The sequence below is a fragment of the Chelonia mydas genome, chromosome 1 (assembly GCF_015237465.2).
Source record: "Chelonia mydas isolate rCheMyd1 chromosome 1, rCheMyd1.pri.v2, whole genome shotgun sequence".
Taxonomy (NCBI): domain Eukaryota; kingdom Metazoa; phylum Chordata; order Testudines; family Cheloniidae; genus Chelonia; species Chelonia mydas.
In genome coordinates, this window is record NC_057849.1 from 1,706,932 (window position 1) to 1,727,126 (window position 20,195).

A 20,195-nucleotide genomic window follows, 5' to 3' on the forward strand; every position below is an offset into this window, starting at 1 on the left:
ACCACCCTACTAGTGAAAAAGTTTTTCCTAATATCCAACCTAAACCTCCCCCACTGCAACTTCAGACAATTACTCCTCGTTCTGTCATCAGCTACCACTGAGAACCGTCTAGATCCATCCTCTTTGAAACCCCCTTTCATGTAGTTGAAAGCTGCTATCAAATCCCGCCTCATTCTTCTCTTCTCAGACTAAACAATCCCTGTTCCCTCAGCTTCTCCTCATAAGTTATGTGTTCCAGTCCCCTCATCATTTTTGTTGCCCTCCTCAGGACTCTTTCTAATTTTTTACGTCCTTCTTGTAGTGTGGAGCCCAAAACTGGACAGAGTACTCCAGATGAGGCCTCACCAATGTCGAATAGAGGGGAATGATCACATCTCTCGCTCTGTTGGCAAAGCTCCTACTCATACAGCCTAAAATGCCTTTAGCCTTCGTGGGAGCAAGGGCACACTGTTGACTCATATCCAGGTTCTCGTCCACTGTATCCTCTAGGTCCTTTTCTGCAGAACTTCTGCACAGTCATTCGGTCCCTAGTCTGAAGCGGTGCATGGGATTCTTCTGTCCTAAGTGCAGGACTCTGCACTCGTCCCTGTTGAACCTCATCAGATTTCTTTTTGACCAATCCTCTAATTAGTCTAGGTCCCTCTGTATCCTGTCTCTCTCCTCCGGTGTGTCTACCTTTCCTCCCAATTTAGTGTTTTCATAAATATAAAGGGAACAGCAGTATTGGGTCCAGTCCCAGAGACCCAAATGGAACCAGTCCCAGAACCGCAACCAGCGGAACAACCAGTGCCAGACCCATTGCCAGCACTGAATCCAGTACTTGCAACCTCAACACCAGAGGGCCCCACCGAACCTGAACCTGCAGCAGCCCATAACCCTACACAAGAGGCTCAGCCGGAGCCTGAACCCCAGACCAAACAGGAAGCAGATGAAAGCCTCCAGAGACCTTGGATGGCGGCATGGAGCAACCACTGGCTCTCAGCTCTTCTAATCGATCCAGGTGTGTTGCAGAAAGAGGGCTTTTATACAAGGGAACACTTTCTGGTGGACACCAGGAAGACTGGCATCCTCAGAGACAGTTGGTAGTTCCAACTAAGTACCGGGTCAAGCTCTTGAGCTTCTCCCACGATCATCCTAGTGGCCATGGTGGGGTGAAGAGGACCAAAGATTGTTTGGGGACGTCATTCCACTGGGAGGGAATGGGCAAGGATGTTTCTACCTGTGTCTGGTCTTGTGAGGTATGCCAAAAAGTGGGAAAACCCCAAGACCAGGTCTAAGCCCCTCTCCAGTCACTCCCCATCATTGAAGTTCCATTTCAGCGAGTAGCTGTGAATATTCTGGGTCCTTTTCTAAAAAAGACACCCAGAGGAAAGCAGTACATACTGATTTTCATGGATTTTCCCACCGGATGACCGGAGGCAGTAGCTCTAAGCAACCCCAGGGCTAAAAGTGTGTGCCAGGCACTAGCAGACATTTTTGCCAGGGTAGGTTGGCCCTCCGACATCCTCACAGATGCAGGAACTAATTTCCTGGCAGGAACTATGGAAAGCCTTTGGGAAGCTCATGGGGTAAATCACTTGGTTGCCACCCCTTACCACCATCAAACAAATGGCCTGGTGGAGGAGTTTAATGGGACTTTGGGGGCCATGATACGTAAATTTGTAATTGAGCACTCCAATGATTGGGACCTAGTGTTGCAGCAGTTGCTCTTTGCCTACAGAGCTGTACCACACCCCAGTTTAGGGTTTTCTCCATTTGAACTTGTATCTGGCCGTGAGGTTAAGGGGCCATTACAGTTGGTGAAGCAGCAATGGGAGGGATTTACAGCTTCTCCAGGAACTAACATTCTGGACTTTGTAACCAACCTACAAAATACCCTCTGAACCTCTCTAGCCCTTGCTAAAGAAAACCTACAGGCAGGATGCTCAAAAAGAGCAAAAACCTGGTATGATAAACATGCCAGAAAGCGTTCCTTCAAAGTAGGAGACCAGGTCATGGTCTTAAAGGCGCTTCAGGAACATAAAATAGAAGCATTGTGGGAAGGGCCATTCACGGTCCAGGAGCGCCTGGGAGCTGTTAATTATCTCATAGCATTCCCCACCTCCAACCAAAAGCCTAAGGTATACCATATTAATTCTCTAAAGCCCTTTAATTCCAGAGAATTAAAGGTTTGTCAGTTTACAGCCCAGGGAGGAGATGACGCTGAGTGGTCTGAAGGGGTCTACTACGAAGGGAAGCGGTGGCGTGGAAGAGGTGAACCTCTCCATGACCCTTGGGCGTATGCAGCGACAGCAGATCCAGGAGCTGTGCACTAGCTATGCGCTGACGTTCTAAGCCACCCCAGGACTGACTGAACGGGCATACCACTCCCTTGACACAGGTAATGCTCGCCCAATTAGAGTCCAACCTTACTGGGTGTCTCCTCAAGCTAAAACTGCTATAGAACGGGAGATCCAGGATATGTTACAGATGGGTGTAATCTGCCCCTCTGTCAGTGCATGGGCATCTCCAGTTGTTCTAGATCCCAACCACATGGGGAGATATGTTTTTGAGTGGACTACTGTAAGCTAAATGCTGTAACTTGCCCCGATAACTATCCAATGCCATGCACAGATGAACTATTAGAGAAACTGGGAAGGGCCCAGTTCATCTCTACCTTGGACTTAAGCAAAGGGTACTGGAAGGTACCGCGAGATGAATCCACCAAGGAAAGGTCAGCCTTCACCACACATGTTGGGCTGTATGAATTTAATGTACTCCCTTTCGGGCTCCGGAATGCACCCGCTACCTTCCAAAGACTTGTAGATGGTCTCCTAGTGGGATTAGGAGAATATGCAGTCACCTACCTTGACGATGTGGCCATTTTTTCAGATTCCTGGGCAGAACATCTGGAACATCTACAAAAAGTCTTCGAGCGCATAAGGGAGGCAGGACTAACTCTTAAGGCTAAGAAGTGTCAGATAGTCCTAAACAGAGTGACTTACCTTGGATACCAGGTGGGTCAAGGAGCAAAGTAGATGCTATCCAAAAGTGGCCTGTCCCAAAGTCAAAGAAACAGGTTCAATCCTTCTTAGGCTTGGCCGGTTATTACAGACTTTGACAAACCGTTCCTAGTAACCACAGATGCGTCCGAGCATGGTGTGGGAACACTTTTAATGCAGAAAGGACCGGATCAAGAATTCCACCCTGTAGTCTTTCTCAGCAAGAAGCTGTCTGAGAGGGAAAGCCACTGGTCAGTCAGTGAAAAAGAATGTTACGCCATTGTCTACACTCTGGAAAAGCTATACCCATATGTTTGGGGACTGTGTTTCCACCTGCAAACCATGCTGCCCTACAGTGGCTTCATACCACCACGGGAAATAACAAAAAACTTATTCGGTGGAGTTTAGCTCTCCAAGATTTTGATTTCGACATCCAATACATCTCAGGAGCTTCCAACAAAGTGGCTGATGCACTCTCCCATGAATGTTTCCCAGAATCAACTGGTTAAAATCGTCCTTGAGATGTGGAAAATATTGTTAGTCTTTATATACTTGGTAGTATATTTAGAGATGCATGTGTCTTACTAACTCTGTTTTTTTCCTAGAGCTCCAAGAAGAAATCCCAGCAAGTGTTTCACCCTATCTGTGATTTGGGAGGCGTATCATAAATATAAAGGGAAGACCTTTAAAATCTCTCCTGGCCAGAGGAAAAAATACCTTTCACCTGTAAAGGGTGAAGAAGCGAGGATAACCTCGCTGGCACCTGACCAAAATGACCAATAAAGAGACAAGAGACTTTCAAAAGCTGGGGGGAGGGAGAAACAAAGCTCTCTCTCTCTGTCTGTGTGATGCTTTTGCCAGGGAGAGAACAGGAATGGAGTCTTAGAACTGAGTAAGTAATATAGCTAGATGTGTGCCCATCTTTAAAAAAGGGAAGAAGGAGGATCCTGGGAACTACAAGCCAGTCAGCCTACCTCAGTCCCTGGAAAAATCCTGGAGCAGGTCTTCAAGGAATCAATTCTGAAGCACTTAGAGGAGAGGAAAGTGATCAGGAACAGTCAGCATGGATTCACTAAGGGCAAGCCATGCCTGACTAATGTAATTGCCTTCTATGATGAGATAACTGGCTGTGTGGATGAGGGGAAAGCAGTGGATGTGCTATTCCTTGACTTTAGCAAAACTTTTGACACAGTCTCCCACAGTATTCTTGCCAGCAAGTTAAAGAAGTATGGGCTGGATGAACGGACTATAAGGTAGATAGAAAGTTGGCTAGATTGTCGGGCTCAACGGGTAGTGATCAATCTCTCCATGTCTAGTTGGCAGCCGGTATCAAGTGGAGTGTCCCAAGGGTCGGTCCTGGGGCCAGTTTTGTTCAATGTCTTAATTAATGATCTGGAGGATGGTGTGAATTGCGCCCTCAGTAAGTTTGCAGATGACTCTAAACTGAGAGGAGAGGTAGATACGCTGGAGGTTAGGGATGGGATACAGAGGGCCCTAGACAAATTAGAGGATTGGGCCAAAAGAAATCTGATGAGGTTCAAGAAGGACAAGTGCAGAGTCCTACACTTAGGATGGAAGAATCCCATGCACCCCTACAGACTAGGGACCAAATGACTAGGCAGCAGTTCTGCCGAAAAGGACCTAGGGGTTACAGTGGATGAGAAGCTGGATATGAGTCAACAGTGTGCCCTTGTTCCCAAGAAGGCCAATGGGATTTTGGGCTGTATAAGTAGGGGCATTGCCAGCAGATGGAGGGACGTGATTGTTCCCCTTTTTTCGACATTGGTGAGGCCTCATCTGGAGTATTGTGACTAGTTTTGGGCCACGCACTAGAAGAAGGATGTGGCAAAATTGGAAAATGTCCAGCCAAGGGCAACACAAATGATTCGGGGACCGGAACACATAACTTATGAGGAGAGGCTGAGGGAACTGGGATTGTTTAGTCTACAGAAGAGAAGAATGAGGGGAGATTTGATAGCTGCTTTCAACCATCTGAAAGAGGGTTCCAAAGTAGATGGATCTTGACTGTTCTCAGTGGTAGCAGATGACAGAACGAGGAGTAATTGTCTCAAGTTGTAGTGCGGGAGGTTTAGATTGGATATTACGAAAAAAAATTTTCACTGGGCGGATGGTGAAGCACTGGAATGCATTACCTAAGGAGGTGCTGGAATCTTCTTCCTTAGAGGATTTCAAGATCAGGCTTGACAAAGCCCTGCCTGGGATGATTTAGTTGGGGATTGGTCATGCTTTGAGCAGTGGATAGGACTAGATGACCTCCTGAGATCCCTTCCAACCCTGAGATTCTATGACTGTATGATCTGCGTTGTTCCCGTGACCCACCAAATGTGTACCCTTGATCAATCAACGTGTACTTTCATAAAAAATATGAAATCAGGTTTATTTGACAAGATCTGTTTTGCATAAACCTTGTTGGAGACTGCTATTTCTTACATTTCGAGACTTTTTTTAACTAATACCATACCAGTTTTTCCATTGTTTCTTCACCTTGTCAGTTCTTTTATAAATAAACCTTTCCCTTTATTTTTTAATCCTTTACATTTAACAGAGGAATTGACCTAAAACTTTTCTAGGACTGCTCTTGTTGTTAATATACTTAATAACCTCCTTTTTGTGATCCATAGCCCTGCCAAACATGGATTTTTCCTGCTGTTTTAATGTCCCTTATCAATTTCCATAACTTACCATTTCTATTCTTGGCCATCTATTTAAGTTTGGTTTTTTTCACTCTCAGATTTTGAGCAACTGGATGAATGGGGAACTCCCTTCAGTATGGACTCCCTATCCTGGCTCTCATTACATGGAGGAACAATAACGGATAAACCGTATCCAGACTTGTGTTTCCTGCTGGTGTCTCTTAAAGTTCCCCACCACAAAGTGTAGGAATTATTAACGCAGGGAACACCACAAAATATAGAATTGGATTTAGTAGGATCATTGTTCATAGTTATTTTCTCTGAGTAATTAAATATAATTTTTCAGTGCGTTCAGAGAGATTAATGTGCTTCTCCCATGAGAACAGCCTCGACTAGTACATGCAGTATATCATATTAACGTTGTCTCTCCATTCAGGCATTTCTGCTGTGACCATCACCCGAGACCCTGGGAACACACAAAAAGTCAGAGGAACATACAGTACATGGAGGAGACAGCCTTATGCCTCAGAGTTGGACACCTTCTCCCCTACTCCATGTTAGAATCCAACACAACCCACTTCACCAACCCCTCCACCTTCATCCTGTTGGGCATTCCTGGCCTAGAGGCAGCCCATGTCTGGATCTCCATCCCCTTCTGTGCTATGTACACCACAGCCATCTTGGGGAACTTCACCATCCTGTTCATCGTGAAGAGGGAGCCGAGCCTCCACGGTCCCATGTTCTATTTCCTCTGCATGCTGGCCATCACTGATCTGGTCATGTCCACTTCCACTCTGCCCAAAATGCTGAGCATCTTCTGGTTCAATTCCAGGGAGATCAGTTTCAGTGCCTGCCTCACCCAGATGTACTTCGATCACTCCTTCTCAGGGATGGAGTCTGGAATCCTTGTGGCCATGGCTCTGGATCGCTACGTGGCCATCTGCCATCCCTTGAGACATTCTACCATCCTGACAAACTCTTTGGTGGCCAAGATAATCCTGGCCGTGGTGCTGCGCAGTGGAATAATTGCATTACCCTACCCGTTCCTGGCGAGGCGGTGGCCATATTGCAGAACCAACATCATCCCCCACTCCTATTGTGGGCACATAGCTGTGGTGAAGCTGGCCTGTGCTGACATCCGCATCAGTAGTTACTATGGCCTGTTTGATCTTTTCTCTGTGAACGGAATGGATGTGTTTTTTATCGCTGTGTCCTATACTCAGATCCTCCACGCCATCTTCCGCCTGCAATCAAAGGATGCCCGGCTCAAAACTTTTGGGACCTGCATCTCTCATCTTTGTGCCATCTTTGCTTTGTACATCCCCATTTTCTTCTTCTCTCTTTCACATCGGTTTGGCCACAATGTGCCACTGTATTTACGCGTTCTCATTACCAGTGTGTACCAGGTGGTGCCCCCTGTGCTACACCCCATGATTTACGGAGTGAGGACCAAACAGATCCGGGGCAGGTTGCTCCAGCTCTTTACTCATAAAGAGACCTAAATATTTTCTCCTTGTGCTCTGGCTCTCAGATTGAGCTCTGTGCAGAGCTGGCTGGTGCATGGTGCATGGACCTGGGCCCCTTCCCTAAATCACTTACTGGACAGACAGATAGATATTAAACCCTTTCCTGTCCTTACTGTTCTCTGTCAATGTGATTAACTGGGGAGTCAGTCTATGCACACTTCACTGGGTTGCCACCTTTCTTATTGCCGGTAGCTGGATCCCTGAAATTACAATCTTGCCCCAACTCTTCTGTCAAGCCTTGACACTGCTGTGTGTCTTTCTCCCAAATGCCCTGCCCCTCTCACTTGCTCCTGTCTTCCCTTCCCCTTGTCAGCTGTGACCCACTCATCTCTAAAACCAATATGTTCTCACATCTTATGGCAAGTTAATTAAGGGACAGTGGTTAGTGTTAAAATGATAATGTTTATTCTAAATTTGTTACTAACTCTGTGGAGAGAGGTTTCAGAGTAGCAGCCGTGTGAGTCTGTATTCGCAAAAAGAACAGGAGGACTTGTGGCACTTCAGAGACTAACATATTTATTTGAGCATAAGCTTTCGTTCATCCGATGAAGTGAGCTGTAGCTCACGAGAGCTTATGCTCAAATAAATGTGTTAGTCTCTAAGGTGCCACAAGTCCTCCTTTTTTTTCTGTGGAGAGAGAGACCCCGTCAGGACTCCTGGGATCTATCTCAGCTCTGGAAGGGGAATGGGGTACAGTGTGTCACAGCAGGAGGCAGATACATCTGGGGTCTGAATGAGAAGACCAGAATGCCCATACTGGGTCAAGCCAATGGTCCATGTAGCCCAGTAGCCTGTCTTCCGACAGTGCCCAGTGCCAGGCGCTTCAGAGAGAATGAACAGAATATAGCAATCCCCATGTGATTCGTGTGAAGCAGCTCTGCAGACGGGGGCAGAAGCCCCGAGCCCGGGGTGTCTCAGCTTCATCTGACAGGAGTTCAAGCCTCCAGCCCCAGTAGGAGCTGCCGGGGGAGGGGAAGAGCCTTTAGGGGCTGCTCTCTTCCTTACATCTCCCTTTCCCTTTGTGCAGATGGAGATGGGTTGCACTGCACCGCCAGTACAGTCGCCGTACCCGTGGTATGCTCCCTCTTTGCCCATCTCCTTGGGCCACAGGCCATAACAGAGGACCAGCCAGAGGATCCTCATGTCTCCACTACCCCTTCCCGCACTGTGCTGTGGGATGAGCGTCACCGTTTTCTGGTGGACACCAGTGATTTCAAGGGTAAAGTGAAGCTCCCTCTCCAGCATTGGGAAGACTTCCATCTCATCCTCTTGGCCATGAGGGCCGTTTTGGAGAAGCGGAGGGGAACCGGGAGGCAGGACATCCTACTCTACCAGTGGGGCTGCAATTTTGGTGACAAGCCTTTCAGGTTGGTCAGTGATTCTTGCAAGGCCGGCTGGGGATCCTCCTGCCCACAAGGGTCCTCCTCAGCCCTCAGAATGAAGCCAACCACCTTTTCATCACTGAACACCAGAGGCTCTGGGGTGGGTCTCCACTGTTGCCAGGTGTTCTCCTTCCTTTGTGACACAGGGTACTCTTTGGCTTGCCTGCAGGAAACCTGCATGGATCCAGGTGCCAAGACCAGTTGGCGGCTGGAGTGAGGGGACCGGGTATATTTTAGAGCCCTCAGAGCTCATTCGGCTGGGGTGGCCACCCTGTTCTCTCCTGACCTACAGCCTGAGATTCTGGGAGTTGCCGAGGTCGTCCCTGGTCGCCTGCTGCACCTCCAGGCCTGTGTGGAGGGGCTGACGTTGAATCTGTTCAGTGTTTACCCCCTGAATGCAGGCTCGGAGTGGGTGTATTTCTATCAACAGGTGTTTGCCTCTCTGGGCACCTTGGATCCTCACGAGTGCCTGGGCCTGGGTGGGGATTTTAATACCATCTTTATGGACCTGAATTACTCAGAGCTTGAGAGCAGCCAGGCCTCTGCAGGCATCCTCAGAGAGATGGTAAATCCTCACTCCCTGGTGGATGTCTGGCATGACCAACACCCGGATGACAATCCCGCTTTTACCTATGTCCAGGTGGAGGTTGATCGGTCACGCTACTCCTGGTTGGACTGCATGTATGTATTTTGTTTCCATCTTGCCGGGCCCACTCCTCCAGCATTCGACCGGCCCAGTTCTCAGCCCACCATTTAGTGGTCATGATGGCTTCTTTCATCTTGGATCTCACCTGGGGCTCTTCACCCTTCAGATCCCCTCTTCGCATACTCCAGGAGGTGGGGGCCACCTTATTGCCTACTGCTCGGGCTTTCCTTGAACAGGTCCTAGAAGAGGGTGCTCCCCATCTACCCCTCACCCCAGGACCTCTGGAATTCTTGATTTGGCTCCTGTCCCATGAGTCCCTCTGGCCCCCTCTCTTTCATAACCAAGGTGGGCTGCACGCCCTGCGGCTGGTTTATTTCTGAATTCCACCAAGGGAATAACTTTACATGCTCCATTTCCTGAGATGTCCTGATAGCAAGTGGCGGGACCAAGTACCACCTTCAGTGGGTGAGGAACCGCGGTGGGCCAGAAAGTACTCCAACCTGGTCCCACGGCACACCGGGGATATCGGTTGGTGACTCTTTCATGCAGCCATGAGCATAGGCATGTACGTGGCACAGTTCACCCCCTTTCCAGATGCCTGCCCATTTTGTGGCATGAGACAAACCCTGGCACATGTCTATCTAGAATGTGCAAGATTGCAGCCCCTATTCCAGCTCCTCCACAGCTTCCACAGAAGTTTCAGGCTGCACTTTTCTCCACACCTTGTCATATATGCTTACTGCTTTTGCTCACATATAGGATGCTTCCTGTGGGTGCCTTGTGTTACAGGTGAAATATACTCTAATATGAATCTGTACATTTATTCATAAAACAAATAATCAAACCCATAAGAAAATAATACACTTATAAGAAAAGATATGAGGTCAAGCAAATACTATACTATAGGCTGCCAGCAGGCTGCTGGTTGATAATGGCCAGGGACTTAGAAGTGACAGAGAGGGGGAGACACGTCTGTGTTGGGGAGAGTTACAAATCGAAAGAGTGAGCTGGACCTGAATGAAGCAGAAGAGAGAGGCACTGCCTCCCTCTGAACCACAGCCTCTACAGGCAGTAGCTGAAGATTATTCTTTATTATTTCCAGTGTGCCCTGATCCGGGCTGCAGAATCGCACACTGCATTGATTTGACAGCCTGCAGCAGACCCTTGGGCTCGATGCATTATGTCTCGAGAAGTGCGCTGTTTCCCTGGAGCTAGAATCCAGGATGTGACCGAGTGTCTGTCAAGACTGATCAAGACCTCGGACCGCTACCCCAGATGTAAGTGGGGAAGTGAGATACGGGTCGGAAACACAAGGAAGAGGTTACAAGTCAGGAACCCTCCTGATTCACACCGAGAAAGCAGGGCAATCGGCTAGTTATCTTAGATGCATGTACAAAAATGCAAGGAGCCTGGGAAACAAGCCGGAAGAATTGGAAGTCCTGGCACAGTCAAGGAACTATGCTATGATTGGAATAACAGAGACTTGGTGGGGTAGCTCACATGAGTGGAGCCCTGTCATGGGTGGGAATAAACTGTTCGGGAAGGACATGCAGGGGAGAAAAGATGGGGGAGTTGCTAGTCTGTAAGAGAGCGGTCTGATTGCTCAGAGCTCCAGTATGAAAGTGGAGAAAAGCCTGTTTTGTGAGATCCCTTTGACAGTCTTCAGTGTCTTCTTTGTCACTTCTGGCTGGGCACAGGGGTGGGCAAGGGGAGAATGGAAGGGAAGATGGAGCAGAAAGAGGAGGGGTTGGTTCAGTCCTTGAAAAACACAGAGACTGGATGAGCCAGAAGGAGCTGGGGCAGGAGCGAGGCACACAGGCAGCAGAGGGGAATCTCTGGTTGCAGGGCTCTGGCTGCAGCGGTGAGACAGACTCCAACTGGAGGAGAAGCCGTGAGCTGCTGGAGGTGGCCCCAGAACACCCCAGAGGACTCTGACTGAATCCCAAAGAATGCTCCAGGGTGGTGAGGACACAGAGGCACGGTGGCAGATACGAAAGCTCTGGGGGCTGTTATTTATTTGGCTTCAGCAACAACATCGACAACAGCGACAACATGGCAGATGCTAGAAACTGGGACTGAACTTGTGGTCCCAGGTTGAAGGGATTTCTAGCCTGTTTGGCAGATTGGTGGATTGTTTGTACCATCAGGGTGACGCACTGCTCGACTCTAAGTCTGTCTAGTATATAGACCTTAGATTGTGGTTTTCTTTATTTCTCAGATTTCAGCTTTGTTCTGTACATTATTACTTATAATCATTTAAACAACCAATCTGTATCTAATTAATAAATCTGTTTTCTATTTTTTTTACTTAATACAGGATGTTGTTTGAAAAGTAAAAGGGAAATCTGCTCAGGCTGATGTATTGTCCTCTCCACATTGAGGGAGGGGCAGACTGGGAGATAAAGTTACATTTGTCAGGCTTTTGGCCAGGGCAAGATGGTACAGCTCTTGGGTCCTAGGTTGGAGAGCTTGGGAGGAAATGGCTGGAGCCTCTCTATTGTTGTTTCATAGATGGCTGGTGAAAGCATTCATGTAACTGCATCTGGGTGTGTCCCTGTCTGTGTATAGCTATGTAAGTGCAAGACCTGAGAGGACTACAACTTGTTACAACCTGACAGTTTGAGAGGGGGCTCAGATTGGTATGCCGGAGGGCTTCGTGGTCCCCAGTTCCAGGTTGCACCCCAGGGAATCCTTTCCCACCCTGCAGTGAGCAGGCCCTGCAAGACCGTGAGTCCGTTTCCTCATTGTCATGTGGTCACTGAGGGACAGACAGAGAGATCGTGGCAATGGAAAGGAAGTCAGGAAACTTCGGTTCTGTGAGTCAGTCTCTGTGTGACCTTGGGCAAGTCATGTCTCCCCATGCCTCAGTTTACCGATCAGGGAAATGGGGATGGTTCAGAGTGACTTTCCCTTGCTAGGTGTTTTGAAGATCCCTCAATGAAAGGTGCAACACAGCATGATGATAGTTACTGATGAGAAGTACTGATCTCTGATGCCTTAGCGACAGCCCCATGTGTTTTCTGAAAGTGCTTGTCTCTCCTCTTACTCAACTTTCCCCAGATCTGTGGGTCCACTGTCTACCATCTACCCATCTATCCTGACAATTTACAGGATATCAGATCCTCTGGAGAGTTAAGCATTATCCCTAATTTTTTTCTCATCACCTCATCACCTCTAATTTTGAAATATATACACACAAACATACAAAGCAGCCAATTCCTCTCTGACTCAGTACAGAGCCCACGAGTTCTCATCTCCCTTTGGGAACGTTCCTTAATTACTGTTTACTCCTGAAGCTGGATAATTAGCACCAAAGTGGAGACATACTTGTCTGCAGCCTATTTACATTCAGGTCCTCCCTTCTCCTCTGGAGGCTGAGCGAACCCCACTGGGATTACACAGAGCTACATTATAAACTGTGCATGCCGTGTGTTGGCTCTTGGCGTGGGATGTTGCTGGAGATGCTGGGGTGAGAGAGGCGTGGGTCACGGCTACCTGAGGGGGATTCCTTGGGAGGACACTTCCGTCTCAGAATTCACAGGTATCATCTCTTGCTGAGAGGCTGATTGTCAAACCCTGAGTAACGTGGGTGTGGTGGGATAGAGAGTAAGTCTGTGGTCCTTGAAACATCCCAGGGCCCTTGCCGTAAGTGATGAGTTTGCTAAAGAATCACTGGCCAAAATGTCACTCTTTACTGTGCACCCCTGCTCATCCCGCCTGATGGACTACAGCCCCGAGGTGGTGAATTTCAGTGGCACAGTGAATCCTTCAGGGCGAAAGATGTTATTACCTGTGCAATACAAGGCCAAATTCTGAGACCACAACCCATGCTGTGCTCAGGCCCCAGTTTTCCAACCAGTCATGCACCCACCTTATTATTTTAGCTCCATCTCGGTTCTATTTCCCTAGTTTCTTAATGGGAAGGTCATGCAATACTGTATCAAAAGCCTTACTAAAATTGAGATATACCACATCTACTACTTCTCCCCATCCACAAGGCTTGTTACCCTGTCAAAGAAAGCTATCAGATTGGTTGGACATGATTTGTTCTTGACAAATCCATGCTATCACTTATCATCTTATTATCTTCTAGATGTTTTCAAATTGATTCCTTAATTATTTGCTCCATTATCATACCTGGTACAGAAGTTAAGCTGATTGGTCTGTAATTGCCTGAGGTGCCCTTAGTTCCCATTTTATAGATAGGCACTCTATGTGCTCTTTTCCAGTCTTCCAGAATCTCCCCTGTCTTCCATGACTTTTCAAAGATAATAGCTAATGGCTCAGATATCTCCTCAGTCAGTTCCTTGAGTATTCTAGGATGCATTTTGTCAGGCTCTGGTGACTTGAAGACATCTGACTTGTCCACGTAACTTTGTACTTGTTCTTTCCCTTTTTTAGCATTTGAACCTACCCCATTTTCACTGGCATTCTCTATGTTAGGTGTCCAAACACCAACAACTGTCTTAGTGGAAACCAAATCAAAGAAGTCATTAAGCACCTCTGCCATTTCCACATTTTTTGTTATTGCTTTTCCCTCTTCATTTAGTAATGGAACTACACTGTCCTTGGTCTTCCGATTGCTACCAATGTATTTGTAGAATGTTTTCTTGTTATGGTTTCTTGTTTCCTTTATGTATCCAGCTAGTTTGGTCGCGTTTTGTGCGTTGGCCTTTCTAATTTCGCTCCTACATGTAGGTGTTATTGATTTGTTTATATTTCTCCTTTGTAATTTGACCTTGTTTCCACTTTTTTAGGATCCTTTTTTGTTTTTTAGATCACTGAAGATCTCCTGGTTAATCCACTGTGGTCTCTTGCCATACATCCTATCTTTCCTATGCAGTGGGATAGTTTGCTCTTGTGCCCTTAATAATGTCTCTCTGAAAAACTGCCAGATGTCTTCTCTAGTTTTCCCCCTTAGACTTGCTTCTCATGAGATCTTACGTAACAACTCCCTGGGTTTGCTAAAGTCTGCCTTCTTGAAATCCATTGTCTTTATTTTGCTGTTTTCCCTCCTACCATTCTTTAGAATCATGAACTCTATCATTTCATGATCACTTTCCCCCAAGCTGCCTTCCACTTTCCATTCGCAACCAGTTCCTCCTTCTATGTCAACATCAAGTCTAGAACAGCCTCTCTTCTAGTAGCTTTCTCCCGCTTATGGAACAAAAATTTGTCTCCAATACATTCCCAGAACTTGTTGGATCATCTGTGTCCTGGTGTAGACAGCATGAGATTAATTCTTCCATCGACCTAGCTACCACCTCTCGGGTATTACCTATGCTGAGGGGAGAACCCCTTCCCTCTGTGTAGGTAGTATTTATATTAAAGAGCTAGGGAAGCACGGCTGTAGCGTTTAAAATGTAAACAACCCTTCAAGCAGATCTTCCAGAAAAACATCCAGTTTCGATCTGCCAAGATGGCGAATTGGAGAAATTAAGACTTTTCTTCTCAGTGTGTCCCAGTCTTTAATCACCATTAGTGCTAACTATTTGGCCCTAATTTCAAGCTGGAATTTGCCTGGCTTCAGCTTCCAGCCCTTCGGTCTTGCTCAGCCTTTCTCTGGTAGATTACAGAGCCCATTATTACCCAGAGTTTTCTCCCCATGAATGTCTCCACTTGGGCATTTTATTGATAAGTTAGAGAGATATACACCTTCAAGTCTAACGATCCGGCTTTTTCTCCATCCTCCAGTCATTTTTGTGGCTCTTTTCTGCACCCTCTGCACGTTTTCAACATCTTTTTTTTCAAATTTGGACTACAGAACTGGATGCAGTTTGTTAAACCACTCCCATGCACAGAGGTAAAATCCTTCCCCTGCTCCAACTCACCAACTCAACATTTTCCCCTACTAAATCAAATACCTCTGAGAAATCAAGGTACGTTGCATCTGTGTTGTTCCCTTAATCCACCAAATGTGTACCCCGATCAACCAATGTGTACTCTCATAAAAAGGATGAAATCAGGTTTATTTGACAAGATCTGTTTTGCATAAACCCTGTTGGTGACTGCCATTACTTACATTTCTAGACTTTTTTTGAACTAATCCCATACCAGCTTTTCCATTGTTTCTTAACCTTGTCAATTATTTTATGAAAAAAAAAACCCTTTCCCTTTCTTTCTTAATACTTTACATTTAACACAGGAAGTGACATAAAACTTTTCTAGGATATCTCTTGTTTTTAATATACTTAATAACCTCCTTTTTGTGATCCAGAACCCTGCCAAACATGGAGTTTTCCCTGATGTCTTAACTTCACTTATCAATTTTCTTAACTTCCAATTTCTATTCTTGGCTCTCTATTTTCCCTTTTTCCTCTATGTTACATATTACTTCCCACCTCTTCAATTGCTGCCTTCACTTTACCACTGAACTGAGTTTTTACCCAAACTTGTTCACTTTGTTGACTGTGGAATCATGAGTTTTCCACTTCTTAATAAACTTTTATCAAAGAATCTCTCAGCACATATCTTCCCAAAAGTTTGGTTTTTTTTCCCCTCTGAGATTTCGAGCAACTGGATGAATGGGGAACCCCCTAAGGTATGGACTCCCTATACCGGCTCTCATTGCCTGAGATAATGATGGATAACCAGGATCCACACTTGTGTTTCCTGCTGGTGCCTCTTCGGGGTCTCCCACCACAAAGTGTAGGTACTATTAATGCAGGGAGCACCACAAAATATGGAATTGGAGTTAGTAGGGTTATTGTTCATAGTTATTTTCTCTGAATAATGAAAATGTAATTTTTCAGTGTGTGAAGAGCGATCAATCTGCTTCTCCAATGAGACCAGCTTCCAGTAGTCCATGCAGTGTTTCATATTAACATTGTCTCTCCATTCAGGCATTTACACTACGGCCATCACCTGAGATCCTGGGAACACACAGAAAATCAGAGAGCATACGGTAAATGCAGGAGACACCCTTATGCCTCAGAGTTGGACACTTTCTCCCCTACTCCATGTCAGATTTGAACACAACTAACTTCACCAACCCCTCCACCTTCATCCTTCTTGGCATTCCTGGCCTAGAGGCAGCCCATATATGGATCTCCATTCCCTTCTGTGCTATGTACTCCATAGCTGTCTTGGGGAACTTCACCATCCTGTTCATCGTGAAGAGGGAGCCGAGCCTCCATGGGCCCATGTACTATTTCCTCTGCATGCTGGCTGTCACTGACCTGGTCATGTCCACATCCACCCTGCCCAAAATGCTGAGCATCTTCTGGTTCAGTTCCAGGGAGATCAGTTTCAGCACCTGCTTCACGCAGATGTACTTCGTTCACTCCTTCTCAGGGATGGAGTCTGGAATCCTTGTGGCCATGGCTTTTGATCGCTATGTGGCCATCTGCCACCCCCTGAGACATTCCACCATCCTGACAAACTCTGTGGTGGCCAAGATAATCCTGGCCGTGGTGCTGCGCGGTGGCATACTTGCATTACCCTACCCCTTCCTGGCGAGGCAGTGGCCATATTGCAGAACCAACATCATCCCCCACTTCTTTTGTGGGCATATAGCTGTGGTGAAGCTGGCCTGCGCTGACATCAGCATCAGTAGTTACTATGGCCTGTTCGATCTTTTGTCTGAGATCGGAATGGATGTGTTTTTTATAGCTGTGTCCTATACTCTGATTCTCCGGGCTATCTTCCGCCTCCCCACAAAGGATGCCCGGCTCAAAACTTTTGGAACCTGCATCTCTCATATTTGTGCCATCTCAGCTTTGTACATCCCAGATTTCTTCTCCTCTCTCTTGTACCGGTTTGGCCACAATGTGCCACTGCATTTTCTTGTTCTCATTGCCAGTGTGTACCAGCTGGTTCCCCCCATGCTACACCCCATTATTTATGGGTTGAGGACCAAACGGATCCGGGGCAGGCTGCTCCAGCTCTTTACTCACAAAGAGACCTAAATATTTACTTCTTATGGTCTGGCCCTCACACCGAGGTCCATGCAGAGCTGTCTGATGTATGGCCCTGGGTGCCTTTCCTGAATCACTTACTGGACAGACAGAGACATTAAATCCTTTCCTGTCCTTACTGGGCTCTGTTAATGTGACAGACTGGGGAATCTGTCTGTGTAGAATATCCTGGCTTGCCACCTTTCTAATTGCTGATAGCTGGGTCCCTGTAATTGCAATCTTGACCCATCTCTTCTGTCAAGCCTCGCCCCTGCTGTGTGTCTTTCTTCCAAATGCCCTGCCCCTGTCACTTGCTCTTGTCTTCCCCTCCCCTTGTCAGCTGTGACCCACTCATCTCTAAAACCAATATGTTCTCACATCTTACGGCAAGTTAATTAAGTTACAGTGGTTAGTGTTCAAATGTTAATGTCTATTCTTACTTTGTTACTAACTCTGTGGAGAGAGAGACCCCGTCAGGACTCCTGGGATCTATCTCAGCTCTGTGAGGGGAATGGGGTACAGTGTGTTACAGCAGGAGGCAGATACATCTGGGGTCTGAATGAGAAGACCAGAATGCCCATACTGGGTCAGACCAATGGTCTATGTAGCCCAGTAGCCTGTCTTCTGACAGTGCCCAGTGCCAGGTGCTTCACAGGGAATGAACAGAACATGGGAATCCCCATGTGAATCGTGTGAAGTAGCTCGGCAGAAGGGGGCAGGAGCCCCGAGCCCGGGGTATCTCAGCTTCATCTGGCAGGAGTTCAAGCCTCCAGCCCCAGTAGGAGCCATGGGGGAAGGGAAGAGCCCAGGTTGCCCTGGCTGAAGTGGCAGAAGCCCTCAGCTCAGGCCGCCCTGACCTCTGGCCACAGCCACAGAGTGGAGGCAGGAACTGCGGAGGGATGGGAGGCAGAGAAGCCCTACTCGTTTTTGTCCCCCCATCTTCCATACTGCTGCCACCCAGGGGTCATCTCATTTCCCGTGTCCTTGGTTGAACCTCAGAGGGCATTTTTTCTCTCTCCCCTCCCTGACCCTTTAGGGGCTGCTCTCTTCCCTCCACCTTCCTTACCTTTTGTGGAGACAGAGACGGGTGGTATGGTGCCACCGGTACAGTCCCCGCACTGGTGGCCTGCTCCCACATTGCCCATCTCCGTGGGCCACAGGGTCGGAACAGGGGCCCTGGCAGAGGATCATCATGGGTCCACTACCTTGTCCCCCACTGTGCTGTGGGAAGAGCATCACCATTTTCTGGTGGACACCGATGATGTCCAGGGTAAGGTGAAGCTCTTTCTCCAGCATTGGGGAGACATCCATCTCATCATCTGGGTCACGAGGGATGTTTTGGAGGAGTGGAGGGGAACTAGGAGGCAAAATATGTTAGTCAATCTATGTTATGCAACTTCTGTGACAAGCCTTTTAGGTTGGTCAGTGAATGTTGCAAGGCTGGTTAGGGATCCTACGGGGATCCTCCTCAGTCCACGGGGATCCTCCTCAGCCCTCAGAATGTAGCCAACCACCTTTTCAACCCTGAAGTCTGGAGGCTCTAGGGTGGGTCTCCAGAGTTGTCAGGTGCTCTCCTTGCTTTGTGACACAGGGTACTCTGTGGTTTGCCTGCAGGAAACCCACAAGGATTTAGCCACCGAGACTAGCTGGAGGCTGGAGTGGGGGCACCGGGTATATTTTAGACCCCTCAGAGCTCATGTGCTGGGGTTGTTCTCCCCGACCTACAGCCTGAGATGCTGGGAGTTGCCGAGGTCGTCCCTGGTCCCTGCTGCATCTCCAGGCCTGTGTGGAGGGGCTGACGTTGAATCTGTTCAATGTCTACCCCAGGAATGCAGGCTCGGAGTGGCTGTGTTTCTATCAACAGGTGTTTGTCTTCCTCGGCACCTTGGATCCTCACGAGTGCCTGGGCCTGGGTGGGGATTTTAATACCATCTTTGAGGACCAGAATCACTCAGGGATTGAGAGCAGCCAGGCATCCTCAGAGAGATTGTCAATAATCACTCCCTGGTGGATGTCTGGTATGACCAACATCCGGATGACAATTCCACCTTTACCTATGTCCAGGTGGAGGTCGATCGGTTTTGCCACACCTGATTGGACTTCATGTATGTGTTTTGTTTCCACCTTGCCCAGGTCCACTCCTCCAGCATTCAACCGGCCCAGTTCTCGGCCCACCACTCAGTGGCCATGATGGCCTCTTTCATCTCAGAGCTCACCTGGGGCTCTTCAGCCTTCAGATCCCACTATGCATGCTCCAAGAGGTGGGGGCCACCTTATTGCCTACTGCCCAGCTTTTCCTTGAACAGGTCCTACAAGAGGGTGCTCCCCCTTGACCCTCACCCCAGGACCTCTGGAATTCTTGATTGGGCTCCTGTCTCATCAAGCACCCTGGCCCCCTCCCTTTCATAACCCGAGCAAGCTGCAAACCCTGCAGCCAGTTCATTTCTAAATTCAACTGAGGGAACAAATTCACATTCTCATGCTCCACATGCTTCACTTCCTCAGATGCCCTGATACCAAGTGGTGGGACCTAGTACCACCTTTGGAGGGTGAGGAACCCTGGTGGACCAGACAGTACTCCACCCTGGTCCCATGGCCAACCAGGGATATCGGTTGGTGGCTCCTTCATGGAGCCATGAGCACTGGCATGTACATGACACAGTTCAGCCCTATTACAGATGCCTGCCATTTTGCGGCATGAGGTAGACCCTGGCACAAGCCTCTGTAGAATGCGCAAGGTTGCAGCCTGTAGGGGACTGTGGAAGACTTTGTTACAGCCTAGCTAGGGAACCACCGCTTTCTCGAGGCCACCCGGTTACTGTAAAACATGGAAAAGCAACTTTAACCAGTTTTAGGCCGGTTTTGTCTGCCTTGCATGGCCCGTTGCCAGGTAGCAAAAAGCCCCCTTAAAAATACCTAATTATATATTCATAAGCTGTTTCTATGTACTGCTTATTATGGCTCGCTAGTTGCCCCTTCGTCGGACTCCGTCCCAGGCAAAGCTCCGGTGTGCTGGGTTCTCCGCCTCCGTAACAGCAACGCTTAAAGTCCCCATTGCAAATGTGTCACTAACCTTCAATAAAGCCAATAACTTGCTGCTTAGCTGCGTGT

General features: G+C 47.8%; 2 protein-coding genes across 2 annotated transcripts; both read left to right on the forward strand.

Annotated features, from left to right (window-relative positions):
- The first annotated feature begins 6,189 nt into the window (after positions 1 to 6,189).
- Positions 6,190 to 7,137, forward strand: LOC119565130 (olfactory receptor 52E4-like). The gene has a single exon (XM_037889554.1). The coding sequence runs from the start codon at positions 6,190 to 6,192 to the stop codon at positions 7,135 to 7,137; it is 948 nt and encodes a 315-aa protein (XP_037745482.1).
- A 9,011-nt stretch (positions 7,138 to 16,148) lies between these two features.
- Positions 16,149 to 17,096, forward strand: LOC119565131 (olfactory receptor 52E4-like). The gene has a single exon (XM_037889555.1). The coding sequence runs from the start codon at positions 16,149 to 16,151 to the stop codon at positions 17,094 to 17,096; it is 948 nt and encodes a 315-aa protein (XP_037745483.1).
- Positions 17,097 to 20,195: the final 3,099 nt, after the last annotated feature.

What these genes read in the sequence shown, in the direction of transcription:
- LOC119565130 (XM_037889554.1), top strand. Translation starts at nt 6,190, where the DNA reads ATGTTAGAATCCAACACAACCCACTTCACCAACCCCTCCACCTTCATC.
- LOC119565131 (XM_037889555.1), top strand. Translation starts at nt 16,149, where the DNA reads ATGTCAGATTTGAACACAACTAACTTCACCAACCCCTCCACCTTCATC.